Below are 15,248 nucleotides of genomic sequence, written 5' to 3'. Positions count from 1 at the left end.
GCCCTTAAAGCATCTTGCTCAGTTTTGTCAGGATGAATCCCTGGGGGGGGGGGGGAGGGGGGACCCAAAACAACAACAATGAAAAAACAAATCAAAAGTTTTCACTGAGACTATCAAATAATGTAATCTCCCATCACATTTCACTAACGATTGAAAGATATACATGTGTACATGTACATGTAGGTGCTATATGCTTATGTATTGTTAGGAATACCAGCATATTAATCATAATATGCTGGACACACTACATGTACTAAACTCATGTCAGTGTAAATGCAATAGAATTTGTAAATTTTGCATATTTTTCTATAGACAGTGCACATAGTATCTAATTCATACCTCCTCTGAAAAGTGTATGACAACAGTTTGTTTATTTGCCTGTGTGCTGATGCATTTTGTACAGTATAAGAGATCATTCCAATGAAAAAAACAACAAAAAAGCCTTGGATGATTTATTTTGCCTGGAGTACTTGAGAGATGTTGATATTGCCAAGAGCAATTAGTCAAGGACTCTCAACGCATGTGAGCCCAGATGGCCTCCTGCCATCAGAGATTAATGACTCTTTTGTGTATACAAATGGCTTGTGACATCATTTGTGTGAACATCGCAAATAGTGGAGAAGATTGTTTATGTTTGAATGTATTGTCTTATTTTATGTGACTGTAAAGGCTACTTATTTGAAATGTACATACATAAAATGTAGTTCTGCATTTTCCCCCCATAGAAACATAGAGATACATTGTATCTCTTTTTGATGTTAGCACATAAACAAAAATATTACATTAGTGTCATGTGGTGATATTTGTTTTCCTTTGGTGGCATGAAAGCCCCTTCAAAAATTGTTGAAATGTGCCTGTGTTATACAGCTAAAGCTGCAAATTTGTTGTCTGAAGAACAAAAATACATGAAGACATGTTAAAAAAAAAAAATTACAATTAGTACAAGATATCAGTTGTTCAGGCTGTTATTAATTTCCCTTGTTGTCTGTAGGTAAAACTGGGTATTTTATTTAAACTACCTTTGGTGAATTGAGACGTACATGTACAATGTACTGTATCTATGCTTGACATCAAACTTTTTGTAAATTTTTACAGGGGAGCAGCCCTGCCTGGAGCTGCTGCGCCAACTGATGGCCGAGGGCAGCATCTACCAGCGGGACAGCCTCTCCCACCACGCCCTGGAGTGTGCCAACTATGTGGCCGCCTGCTACCCGCCTGGCACCCAGGGGGTTGGCAGCGGGGTGTCTTGTCACCGTGTCAGTCCCCGCCTGGCCAGGCTCTTCACCACCCTGGCCTACTTCTCGCCCTCGGCCGAGTCGCTTAACCTCCTGCATGCCGGCAGCCTGCAGGGGTGGCTGGAAGAGTTCCCAGCGTACTCCCTCAATCACCACTACGAACTGGCTCAGGTATGCACCCATCTACTCACTGGGGCCTTAAAATTGTCCAATTGTCACATTGACCATGGGCTTCGGCAGCACATACTTTGTTTGAAAGTATCTAGTCCGCTTTATGACAGCAAAATTTACTCATGTTACAGGGCTAGCAGACATGAAGGAAATGACAAATAACATAAAAGATGTACTCCTACGATATCATACGATCATACATGAACACGAGTGCAGCCTAAACGCAGTGAAATGTTAAAATGTGGCATGGTACATATGTACATTGTACCTTATCTGCATAATTCAAGCATGCATTCAGTGAGTGTGACAAAAAACAAGCAAACAACAAAATGTGCTCGCTTTCATTTTCTAGCCTGTAGTTTTACACGTTTGTCATGTGAAAAGGCATTAAAATTTCCTCTGTAACAGGAATTGTAATGATGATAAACATTGTATCTTGCTCCATCCAGGCCCTGGTGAAAGCCACACTGACCCTCCACGAGGCGGTCAAGCGACACCTCCTCACCAGTCCCATCAACCCCCACTATGTCTTCTCGCTCCATGACATCAACCACGTTGTGCAGGGCATGTTCCTCATGGCGAACCGCTCTGCCAGGTCCAAGGGCCGGCATGGGCGGCGTGGCGGAGGTCAGAGGTCACAGGCAAAAGGTCAGTTCAATTCTTCTTTTAAAAAAATATCTTTCAGTTTGTGCACAAGTTATACTTGAATCTCTGTCTGTTGCTGCAGAGCGTGTCTCGTGAAATTTTTGGGTCAGGGAGGATATACACACTGGGCTACATTCAGAAATTGATAGAAAACATCAATGTGTATTGGGAGTGGTTGCACTGACTGAAACTGATGTACAACTGTAACATAACTTTTCTCGCTTTAGGACCCTATTCCATACTGTCTTCAAATTGACTTGATAAAGACTATAATCAAAGGAACCATGCGATGCAAATGCATGTTGACTTGTATTGATTGATAATACCCTGATCATCACTCCAAAGACATGTACACTTGCAAGTATAATGCCATATGTTTTATACACATGTATATACAATGTATATATTTTTTATACTATTTTTCTTCAGATTACTTGGATACGTCCACAAAAAACCTTCAAAAGCAGGACTCTGTCAATGACATCATCTGTCAATCATTGCTAAGTATTTTGGTCGACAACAGACATTGGAATACTTTTTCCCTACCCTGAGCATAACTTGCATATTTCCCTGCATTGTCTTTTGTTAATCATATACTTTAAAAGTGATTGACAGATGATGCCACAGGCAGAATTTTGGTGTGGAAGGTTTTCTTTTCTTTTTTTTTGTTGGGGGGGGGGGGGTCATATCCAAGTACAAGTAGTCTCAAGATATATGAAGATTTATTTTGAAATACATGGCATGTTTTTTAGATATTCATTTGGCCACATACGTGATGTTGAGGTTATCATCAATCAACATAAGTCAAATGCATTTGTGTTATATAGTTCCCTTAACATGTAAAAGCAAGTTATCATTACCAAATATTTAACCCTAACCAGGCCGGGCTTTTTGGCCTGTTCTGTGGCCGGGGGAGGGTTTATTCACCCCCATTTTTTATATTTTATATTAATTATATGCGTGAAATCGTAAATTTTGCTCTAATTCAGAAAATAAAGCTGATGGCATCCTAATTTTCTTGACATTATTCCTTGTAGCATTCCTATCAATGTACTTGAAAAAAAAAATCTGGTATCAAAGTTAATTTCCTGTGTATTCTATTGTTTTATGTTTTTTTTAAATGTATTTCCTTGTTTTTCCACCTTTTGTTTTTTCTGGGTTTTTTTCCACAAAATTTCTTTACAGAACCTTTTTTAAGCATAATTATGTTAGAATTAATTGATTTCAGCCAATGAAAGTGAAAATAATAATATCTTTTTGAATAAGGTGAGAAAACTGTATTTACATAGACTTTGTACACAAAAACACGTTTTTGAGTCATTTTCGGTCATGCAGCGTTGTAACGGTATGTCCGATTTTCACGAAAATGGTGTCATAAGATGTGCAAGACTTGAAAGTAAAAAGTCCACAAGCGGCGCGGTCAAACAAATACGCGCGGCAGAATGGTCGCGGAAAATGTCGAGGGGGGGGGGTTCATTCAACCCCCCCTCCCCCGGCCCTTTTAGGGTTTAGCATATTCAGTTGCTTTGCATATATGTAATTGCAATTGATATCATTGTTTTTGTAAAAACTGATGTGCATGTGTGTTCTTACATGTTACATTGTATTTTTTTTTTTTAAATCAACGTTCTACCATCAATCTTCTCTAATTTTCTGTAATGTCAGTTAGTCCGCTTATTCTCTGTTTATTAACATGTCTCTTACTGATCAGAAGTTCATGAAGTTAGAAAAGTTAGATGTAGAAGTTTGTTAAAAAAAGCCCCAAAATGTAGACAAGAGTGTCTGCGTTTGTGGTCTGAAGTTTCGTATACATAGTCACAGTGTTACGCTGACCAGAAATATGCCTTTAATTGGAAGATTGGAGTTTATTCCATCAATACATGTTCTATTTCTGTATCAAAACTCTGTATTTTGTCTAATTCACCGTTACCTTTTCCAACATAGTATTGAGCTTGCTTTGCTATGAAACTCATATTAAGACGTACATACAAATGTACACTGTAGCTATCATGACTGAGCTCATTAGATTTTGACTTTCACTGACCCCATTCTAGTGCCCTCATAGACTGTGTATTGAAAAAAAGTTTGCAAGCCTGGTGCATGGTCTATTCATATTTCATGTCCATTCAATGTTTTGCATTGTTCGATAGCACATGCAGTTGACCATGGAAAGGGAATACATTTACTGCTTGACTGCTTTTGCACAGGTGGATTACCAACCTGTCCATTTTTTGTCGACGGGCAAAAAGAATGTCATTTGGGGGCATTGAAGGTTCTGGGAGAATATTGCAGAAGGAACGGGTTAATTTCAACTCTATTCAGGACCTGTACTATGGATGAAAGTGTTCTCAATCAGCACACATCATAGCGTCATGCACACAGTTTGATTAGATGTGTCAGTCTGGTGTCATGTAATGCTGTATCCAAAATTTTAATTCATCATCAGGTTATGACGCACCACCATTTGGCATTTTACCACAAAAGTGTCTCGGCCAACACATTTTGAGAACAGAATGTAGAAAGTACACTTCAGAAATTAATCATTCATTTGATATGCATGCACATATTATAAATATACATACATTATACAATTCATGGAAAGGAAGATGATTTCTGATTTTATGCACCAAACAAGAAATTCTATTTATGTAGAGTGCAACATTCGTTTGAAGTTCCCCTAAAATATACAAAATAGTCATAAAACTCTGTATGAAAATTGTATGGACAGACAATAACAGAATGAAAGTTGACATACATGTATACTGATAGGAAAATACTCTTCTAAACAAACATTGTGACACATTTAGCGAAGAGTGTCACATTTTTACAAATTTCTGTCCAGGAAGACAAACTGAATTGATGCATGCAAGGATATCAAAATGGTGATTCTAGTAGAACAAGTAAGACGAGAGTTGATGTAAAAATGGACACTGTCCTTTGTGCAGCAGCAAGTTTTGCCTTATTGACAACATGACTATGGCTCCTTAATGTCCATGGCAAATCTTTTGTGGTGCAAAATTTGTGATGAATTTGTTTGGAGATAAATTTGCTGCATGTGACAGAAGACAATCTTTTGATAAAGAATTCTGTAAATTCCTAACATCACAGCACTATGTACAGAATGCATTATCCAAACATTTCATAAAAACTGAGAGATCTTGACAAAGCTGAGTACACATTTTTTGTTCTCTTCACAAAAGACCATCAGAAAGTCCGACGATATGATATCTTGTAGTCAAAATTGATGTTACACAGATTCTATCTAGCACCATACATGTACATTACTCATTGAGATAGAAGTTAGTGAAAAGCCAATCGCCGACTGTAGTGAAATAACAAAAGTCTCATACATTATGTATTTCAAAGGAAATCAAGAGAATGCTTTGTCGATTTCTCGTTATCGATTCAATTTTCCTCTTTGGTTCTTTTCTTTTCTTATCTTTTTTATTGCTCTGACTGAAACATATTCATGCCTGTCGTGAATTGAATGTGCCCACATGAGAATTGACACACGGTTTCATCACGGGATATACTTTGGGTTGATCATTCCTTTTCACTTCGTATCTTTCTCATCACCAAGTTGGTAACAGCTCTATATTGAATGCCTAGCCCATGTGAATCCCAATCACTTAACTTGCAAAATATCTGCTATACTTGGTAGGAAGTGGCACTTTTCATACAAACATTGGAAGCCTCTTTTTACATGCAACAAGTGTTTGTTTTATAAAATGTAACAGATTTCCATTTTCTCCGTATTTTCCCCTACTCAAAAAAAAAAAAAAGAAGAAAGCAAAAAAAAAAAGTCCTAAAATTATTATAAATATTTTAAACATTAGGAAACATACATAACAAATACCTGTACTATAGTTTTGATAGATAACCCCCATATTCCATAATGTGCCATATTAGTGGCATCCCACCAAAGATAAACAACATACGTATAACAGTAAGAAATATAATGTAAGTTTTAATAGCGAAACTCAGTGGCGATGCCATATATTTGTATGCTTGCTTCTCATGATCTGCACACCGAAAAATGCAAAAATGCAAAGAAAATAAAATACCGTAAAAGTGGATATTTTCGCGCTTGGCTGGGTAAGAAGAGTTTCGTGTGTTTTTAATTCTGTGGAATCAAGACATCAATTACTGGAAGATATGGAGCGCAAAAATATTTGTGTGCTCTTATTTTCGTGCTAGCGAAATGCGCGAAAATTTCAACACCGTGAAAATGTCCACTTTTAAAGTACGTGTATAACGACATCTTGTGATGCTGCAGTTCTGTATGTGGCCTTCCATCCCTTATTCATCTTCACATAAGAATATGCAGGAATACATTTATATACATGTAGCTATGGCAACATATACATAGTAATACTGTATATGATGTTGTCTTATGCTATATTTCTGCATGTGGGCCTCTCCTGCCCTCATTAATCGGCACATGAGAAGATTCAGGAACAGTAACCATGGCAACATGATTCTTTATGACATCTTGCCACTGTCTTAGAATTGCACGTAGTGTACATACTGTGGGTTAGAGATGAGTTATCCATACACTCTTCTCAGCACAATTGCAAGCTCTGACTTTATAGAATATCAAATGTACAAAAATACTGAGAGCGGTATCTGTTGGTACACTGTATGTAGTAAATATCGCACCATGACATGCATGTAGCATGTGTTGCTTTTCATCTCACATGTACACTATAATGATTATGGATTTGATGACAATGTGTGGCCATCAAATTTCATGTACCTGTGCACTGAATAGATAATCAATAGGCTTGCAACCACAAATATGTCATTCCACAGTAAGCAAAAATGCATGTCATGCAATATTTGACACTCAAGATTTACATAGCCTCTTCATGAACAGTGTGCAACAATTTGTACATGTAAAGTGAATTGTAAATGTAAGGAATCTCAGTGGTGGGTATGATTTTGACATTCAATATACAATATATATATTTTTTTGTACATGTTTGTTACATAATATACTTTTGCTCTGTGCAGTGTTTCCAACTGTGAAACAGGTTTCACATGTATTCTAATACTTCAAATCTCCTTTTAATACAAATCTGCACACAAACACTAATTTCTGCTCTGTATTGCTGATACACACAAGCAACAAGTGCACAATAAACAATATCAACTTATTAACAAAATCACAGAGATATGTCTAGGTGGTGGGTTGTGTATAATACCACAGTGCAAATACATGATTTTGTATGAATTTAATTTTTCTTATGAATAAAGGCTGTTAAATTCTGTAATCTAGGCACTGTGTTATATGATCAAGATTCAAACCACTGCCCGTGAGAAGTGCATATTGAACGATCAACAATCTTGAGAACAGCTGCTCATTCACGCTGATCTCGCAGCATAGTACTGTCCATGCTCTCATCTCTGGTAGGGAACGTCATAAGGCAATGGAAATCATACCTGTATATGTGAACGTGCATCACAAAATGAATAAAAAGTCGCACGCAGTGATTTTGTGTGAAGACGGAAAATAGGTGGAATGGGCCAACCTAACCAATCTTGAGTTTTTCATAATATCTGAAAGAGCAAGTCTTCTTCTACATTATGTTAAAGTTTGGGATCATAAAACAAACAGGAACTTGTGTTTTCAGCAGTTTTTCTCTAACACTTTTTGGTGGAATAGTGTGATCAGGTGTTTCTCGTGGCGCCCTCTTTTCATTTCTTAAAAACCCTGTCAATATTCTTCACTTTCAACCCCAATAACTTTGGAAAGAATGGTGCTGCTGCATTGAAAGTTGGCTTTTATAATCTACAGAATGTGTTAATGAATCATGTTCAATTTCAGCTTAATCTGATAATTCCTTCATTGTTGTTGCTCCAGTGGTCAACATCCTGTTTTTTGTTCCATTCATCCCACAGCTATCATAGCTTAATTGGTAAGGATCAATTGCTTGAATAGACCCTGTACTTCAAAGCCTGTTTTCTCAGTTCACACTTTCCAGAGTGTGTCCTATCTTTCCAATATTTAGATAGGTTAGGAGAGTCTTTTTGAATTGAGTTAAATACATCATTTTAAAGCTTTGAGTCTGCCTTTTCAGAATCTCCTCTTAACTAAAAATCCATGTCTGGCGACTTTTTGTTGGTTTTGTGATGCAGGGACACATATATCTTCCACATGTACACTGAATCTTCTCAAACATTGCACACCTTTTATAATATTCTGCTGCTGTCTCAATGTCAAAATATCAAAACAAAACAAAAACTTCTCACATACATACATGTACTCCTCAACAGTCCAGGTACATGGTATGTAAACAGAATGTAGATTCAAGATGATACTTTCAAAACTTTATAGAGTCCTTTTGAATGCTAGAAGGGTATAAGCTATGTGATTTACATTTGTAAGCACTACTGACCTTCTGCTTCTAAAGTGACAATAATCCAATATTTACACAAGATAGGCAGCTCTGCTGGTTTTTTTGATCCTCTGTGACATAATGAATGTACAGACAGATTCTCTTACAAGTTAGAAATATTTCACTTTTTTTCCACAAAGTTTACAATGGAAGCAAGTACTAACCCACTGGAATAAAATGTACAGTGTATGCTGATAACCCCCTAGATAAATGATGGAAGAGTTTATGTACACCAAAGATAGAATGTTCAAAGGCCATGAAATGAGCAGCAAGTTTTATTACTTTCAACAAGAATAGATATGAATTGATCCCATGACATTCCTCTTTCAAAATGATGTTTTCTACAAAAATATAAATATGATGAACTTTGTTTATTTGCAACTTGTTTATGACTTGGCTCAAACTCAAGTGTTTAGTATGCAGAAACAGATTATGTTTCCAGAATTTCCAATATCACAGGGCATTACAAAACGTGTTGTTTCCAGCATTACCATCTATTACTAAGTATGGGTCCATGCCTAAAAAACAGGGAAGTGTCTGTTCATGCCACTTGCCCCACACTGGGTTTTAGTTGCCCAGGGCAATTGGGCAAACAGGGTTTTAGCACCCTGGTATCTGTGTTCAATGATATACAGAGGTCAGTGTAATAGCAGGTCCTATTTTGAATGTGCGTCATCATAATTATATGACTATAATCAATTGTTATACACGCTCTGCACCATGATATTAATGTGAACTTTCTCATTTTTCATGTCAACCTACAATTGTATGTATAATGTCAGGAGTATTCTTAGATGATGATTCCAGGGGCTTAACCCTAACTGCGCTTTTTATGAGTGGCACAGATTTCTGGAAGCTAATTTTCAATGAACATCACCATGGTGATCTTTTATTATAGATATCTTGATAATGACAGCATATAATTCCCCAAATAGTTGGCATGTTTTTGTGGTGTGTGGGGTGTTTTTTTTTTTTTTTTTTTTTTTTTTTTGTTGAACATCCATCTGAGCACCATGATACGGCTCAGTCAGCAAAGTTTCAGAATCTTTTAGTTTGAGCCACAGAATGCAATGTTAAGGAATGTTAAACACTGTCTTTTTTTGTCACCCCCAATAGGTTTCATGGTTTAGAGGCTTTTGATAATTCTGTAACTGAAACAAGCAGTGGCTTGTGACCAAGATAGAGCACAGTTTGAATAAAAAGGGGGGGGGGGTAATATCAGCAATGACAAAAGTTACAATAAAAAGATACAGCATTAAAAAAAAACAAAAACAGAAATGTGCCATTCCTGGACTTGAAATCTTGATGCAGACTGTCAAGTCCATTTTACACAGACAGCCACGTGTGAAGGTATACATTGCTTTACACTACAAGTAATTCTTTGTAAATTATTTCATGCATGATGTGCTCTTGGCAACTACTCCCAAGTGTGATAACGAGCCACGTATATCAAACTTTTTGTTTGCCCATTGCTAAGCTTCTATCCTATCACCTCAAAGACATCTTCGGCCGGAGTACTTTTCTGTCTAGTTCCATTCTTTGAGCTGTAGTAGGCATACCTATACTTCCTCAGACAACCCGTTTTGCGATCTAGCTTGATGAAGCAACCATCAGGAGTGACTCCCAAGTGTTCCAGGAAGCCTACAATGCCATGGACGTTTACAGACCTCAAGACGTTGCCACTGGATCGACTGATGACGTACACCACCTGGGAGAGCTTTTCCTCGTGGATCAGGATGTAGCCATCAGGTGTGCAGTCGACAGACCCGATCTGATTGAAAGTATCGGAGAGGGCAATTTCCCTCCGGAAATCTCCTTTCCAGGTCAGGTTGAGGATGGCACCACCAGTTTTGTTGCTGATGTAGATGTTGTCTCTGGAGTCGAGGCTCATGGAGACAGGGTAGCCTAGGGAAAGTGCATGGTTGGCACCGCCCACAGTGGTCTGAAGGATTCCTGCAGAATTGTACACAAGGATAGAACTACTGAGGCATTCCAGGATGAGGGTTTCATCTGCTGATGTCACAGCAATAGATACAGGATTTACCACCTGTGGAGTGTCAAAGAACCTTATCTGTTTCCCCTTCTGGTTGTAAAAGATCATGACCTGTCGATACGGGAATAAGAGAGCAAGGTTGTCCTTCCTGTCCTTTGATATGAGGGCATCACCTTTGTAGGGCACTTTGATCTTGATGAAACATTCGCCATGTCCTGTGAAACCAAGCACTCTTTCGTTCTGGATGGTGTCAGCCAAGAAGATCTTGCCCATATTTGTCACAGTCATCCCAGAAATGTTCTCTAAGAAGAACTGGGTCTTGTCAACTTTGCAGGTGATGATCCGATGAATGGGCACAATGACAGGTGAGCACTTGAGGGTAACATCATTCAGTTGTATAACTACTCTATGTTCACCAACGGCCTTAGGACGGAACAGAATGCAGTGATGACCGTACGGATAGTAGTAGAGTTCAGGCTTCAGCTGCTCTCTTTGAGGATCAAGAATGTCGGCCTTGAACTTGAGATCCTTTGACAAAGAGGAGCGCTTCCCATTGCAATCCTTGGCAAATATTTCAATGGAGCATTCCTCATCAGTGTTCTCACCTTTGATTTCTGTTGCTAGCGCATGCACGGGCACTTTGATAGGCTTTTCCCTGATGGGCTCTCGACTAACTTCAACATACAAGAAGTGTTCACCAGGATCAGATGGAAAGAATCTAATGACATAGGACCCGTCCATGTTGTCCACAACTATGCACTCAACATTCTCTCCCGATGGAGCCACCATCTTGGCTGTGATCATAGCTCCACCATGAGTTGAGCGTTCCCCCTGAAGGTTGGTCATTTCAAGTGAAACAATGTTTTCCTGGTAGACAAAGGATTCCTCCAGATGAACGAGGGTCAAGAAAGGCACTTCATCACTCTGTATCACCTTCCCCAAATCCCGCACAGCACTGTCAAAGTATGTCAAAGCCTCATTGTTTGTATGACTGAACTCCACACAGCTATTGGCAAGAGGTAGAGGATAAAAAGTCCCATTGGCCACCTCCTGGAAAAAACTGACTAATTTCTTCTGCACTCTTGCCAAGGATACCTTGTTGTTTTGATTATTGTTGCTATTAGCACAGTCGGACATGACTGCAACGTGTGCCAACATGGTCTTGGCATCATCCTTCTGCTGCTTGAGACCCTGCTGCATTCGCTCATGTGCATTCTTGACAGACTCCAAGAGCTTTGCCTCCCTCTCGTATAGCACTTTGTGGCATCTCGAGAACAATGCCTTAATCTGGCGTGTGGCCTCATCAGCATTGGTTGTCAGCTTGGCAGTAACGCTGTCAATGTTTTCTAGGAGTTTCTCCAATAACTTGGTCTGGTTCTCACTCATGATGAGAAGTTCGACAAGCTCCGCCTTGAGCTGTTCAATAACTGATGATAAATCTGAAATGTTGTGCTCAGCTGATGCGTGGTCACTCCTGCAGCAAGAAAGACACACAGGAAGTTTGCAGTCGTCTCCGTTGCAGTAGAGTGTCAGGGCCTGGCTCTGATGAACTACACAGAACTTCTGCTGCCGTTGAAACACCGTCCAGTCCTGTTCGGTCAGGTCGTTCACGTCCTGGAAGTGCTGGTGACTGTATCCGACGGTGTACTGATGTCTCACTAGGCACTCCTTGCACAGGAGCTTGACACAATTAGAGCAGCAGGCGACAGCAATCGTTGTCAGCTTCTCGCAGCCCTCACAGAGCTTGACCAACCCTCTGGTGTAGCCCAGATACTCAAAGAGGAAGTCGGCGTGATAGTCCAGCTGCACGGCGTCCTGTCCAAGCAGGCCGTGTTCGGAGGGCACCGTCTGTTTGCAGGTTGGGCACACTATGCGGACACCTTCTCCTGTCTGATTGGCCCCAGTGGAGGCTTCCTCAAGACAAGAAGGGCAGATGGAATGGAGGCAGGGAAGCAGGGTTGGGGTGTAGATAGGTGTCTGAAAGTGCCCCCTGCACCCAGCGCACACGAGGTGGCGGTTGATGAACTCTTCTATGTGACTCTTGGTGTTGTCTGTGCCATTGCAGAAAAAATTTTTGCGAACCTTGAATGAGCCATTGTAATCGTTGGTTGTGCTATTCATTTCTCATACATTTCCCAGTACTGCACCCGCCATGTTGCTTTTCCCTGCAGTACAAAGAAATCAATGGAGATATACACAAACACATTTAGCAAATGTGGCATGAAATGAAATCAGTCGTGGCAAGGTATCATAACTTAACTGCTGTCAGTGGGAATTCTATTCAGTGGGGACTCTATTGTGATCTTTGAAAATATGTCAGCAATGTGAGGTGTTAAGCTCTATTCATTTAATTGTGTTTACTTCTCAAGTATTGTATATTTCTGTCACACCGGTGAACAGTGAATTGAGGGAGACAGGACAGAGTAACACACCCTGCACTATACAATTATCTTAGAGGTGAAAAGTACACTCACCAGCATGCTATTTGTATGTTCCTCATGCTGAAATAATTTACTGTCATATGATAGAGCAGTGTGAAGGAAAATAGGAAGGAAAAACCTGCCATCAATGCCATATTTCCTTTAGACAGAAAGTGCCCCAAAGCAAATAGTACAGTATGAGATGAACAGAGTTAGCTTAAAGGGATGGTACGATTTTGGTTGAGATGCGGCTTCATGTTTCCAGCTTATTTTTGGTAAGATAATGAGAAACCTCTTATGAAATATGAAAGAGCATACAATTCTAAGAGGAATTCAGAATATTTGATGAAAACTGGTTTTGAAATGGCTGAGATATCCAAAACAAAGAGATCATAAAAAAAGGTGGGACCCACCATTTATTAGGACCTCTTTGGTTTTAATACTGTGTGTGTGTGTTTTGTTGTTGATATCTCAGCCATTTCAAAACTGATTTTCATCAAATAACTTTGAATACCTCTTGATACAATTGTATGCCCTTTCATATTTTACGAGAGGTTTCTGATTATCTTGTAAAATGTTAAAATCTGAATCCCCACCTCAACCAAAACTATATCACCCCTTTAAAGAGCACTGGTGGCATGTAAACAACACTGTACATGCATGTATGGCTTGAATAGTTGTCTTGTGTGTGGTGGCTTTTAAAAGTTTAGTTTTACAGCGCCATGCTCAAGTGCACATGCATGGATGCATAGAATCCACATCCTGCTCATGTGAGACTGCAGAAAAAAAAACCAACAACACATGCAAGTCATTATATACACCAATTGTACATCTAATATATCACATGTGCCACTTCTAATTATTGCAGAGGTTATTATATTGTATGTGCACTCTTCCATAAAGTGGTACCAATGTCTGCATGAGTTGGCTCATTTGGCTTCTACTAGCTGTGACAAGTGCTGGTAGTGTAAATCTGTGTTATACAATGTAAGTGCAGACCTAGCCCGGGCCATGTGATCTTGTAGCTTTCTGCAGGTACATCGGTCACACGGTTTAGAGTCTGTGTCACATTGAGCCTTGTGTGTTTGTGCATCAAGGAATGGGTCGACTGCCGAGTAACTTGTCTCGTGTACAGATTCAGAAACACAACATGAATTTTCACAAGGCTGTACAGTGTTGCTGTAGTCTGTCAACAATCCAATAAGTTGCTTCAAATTTTAATACATTTTCTGTATAACCATCAGCCTTATATTATCCTTCACTTCTCTTACTTCATAGCACAGATTTGATATGTTATGTATCCAATATGTTGGTATATCTTATAGTTGAATTGCTCTCTCTCGCTTTAGCAATTTTAACCTACAATGTTGTACTATGCGATGTGAAAATGTATTGATCAACAATTTTCATATACTGTATGAATGCACACAAAACACTTTGAAGGTCTGTAGCATGTACAAGACCTGAATACTTTTACCTTACTGGTGGGTTTTTACTTATTGATGACATCATAAAAAAAAGTCTCCTTAAAATTTTGTAACTTGAATCAGGTAGAATGTTTGCTGGTTTTTTTTGGGGGGGAACAATTTTAGGGAAACTACACATTTTCCACAATTTTGTCACTGCAGATCAATATATTCATATAAAATACATTTCATTTCTATGTGATGAATAACAAAAGCCATGTATCTGATAATGGCAACAACACACTGTTTTCCCTCTTGCCCTGAGGAATACTGTGGGAGAAATGTCATTGGAGTAAAACAAGAAATTAGATTAGGATTTTAAATGGCAATACAATTAGTTCACTGCAGCCTGGTGTATAAAATGTCAAGAATTGTGCATAACCCTTCATATGGCATCTATACCCTTGCTAATGTCCATCTGTCGCTAGTCACACTGTGAGTGTTCATATATTTTGAGTGCACTGTCAATATACAGCAGACTCCCAAGGTGGTGTGCAAACATTTGCATTGTCCACTAGATAAAAGGCCAGATGAAATGTCAGGGTTTGTAATGACATTGTTTTGCCTGTAAACATGCAGAGAATGTTAAGTATCAGTGAATGGTAATCTTGTTTATGTGTGTCCTTAATTCTTTCTGAATGCCATGAAATAGTTTGTGAAGGGCTGATGCTTTGCAATTCAGTCCTAACTGCAGATAAAATACCAAGGGCAGACCCAGCTGGCGTAATTCTATAAAATAAAAACTATCTTTGTCATATTTGAAGATCGGTATGTATACATATGTAGATGCATGGTGCAACACTGCACACAAGTGTTTTACTTTAACCCGTTGAGGACAAGTCCCGAGTATACTTGGGCAGGTGTCTATGGGAAATACGAGTTGTAGCAAAATCAGTCCGTCCTCAACGGGTTAATATCTG

The 15,248-nt window shown here is 39.0% G+C and overlaps 2 protein-coding genes across 2 annotated transcripts in view; one reads left to right on the top strand and one right to left on the bottom strand.

The window, feature by feature from the left end:
* Positions 1-15,248, top strand: part of LOC140245658 (dynein heavy chain domain-containing protein 1-like) — a 136,235-nt gene that overhangs the window by 74,757 nt on the left and 46,230 nt on the right. The window contains exons 55-56 of the mRNA XM_072325204.1: positions 1,096-1,406; positions 1,856-2,054. Coding sequence (XP_072181305.1) covers positions 1,096-1,406; positions 1,856-2,054 — 510 coding nt within the window. The remainder of the gene's footprint in view (positions 1-1,095; positions 1,407-1,855; positions 2,055-15,248) is intronic.
* On the bottom strand, positions 9,930-12,563 carry LOC140245665 (uncharacterized). Its single transcript, XM_072325211.1, has one exon. The coding sequence runs from the start codon at positions 12,561-12,563 to the stop codon at positions 9,930-9,932; it is 2,634 nt and encodes an 877-aa protein (XP_072181312.1).

The sequence above is a fragment of the Diadema setosum genome, assembly GCF_964275005.1.
Source record: "Diadema setosum chromosome 20 unlocalized genomic scaffold, eeDiaSeto1 Scaffold_20_unloc_1, whole genome shotgun sequence".
Classification (NCBI taxonomy): domain Eukaryota; kingdom Metazoa; phylum Echinodermata; class Echinoidea; order Diadematoida; family Diadematidae; genus Diadema; species Diadema setosum.
The sequence above is the reverse complement of the archived record's forward strand: the minus strand, read 5'-3'. Positions and strand labels throughout refer to the sequence as shown.

What these genes read in the sequence shown, in the direction of transcription:
- LOC140245665 (XM_072325211.1), bottom strand. Translation starts at nt 12,563, where the DNA reads ATGAATAGCACAACCAACGATTACAATGGCTCATTCAAGGTTCGCAAA.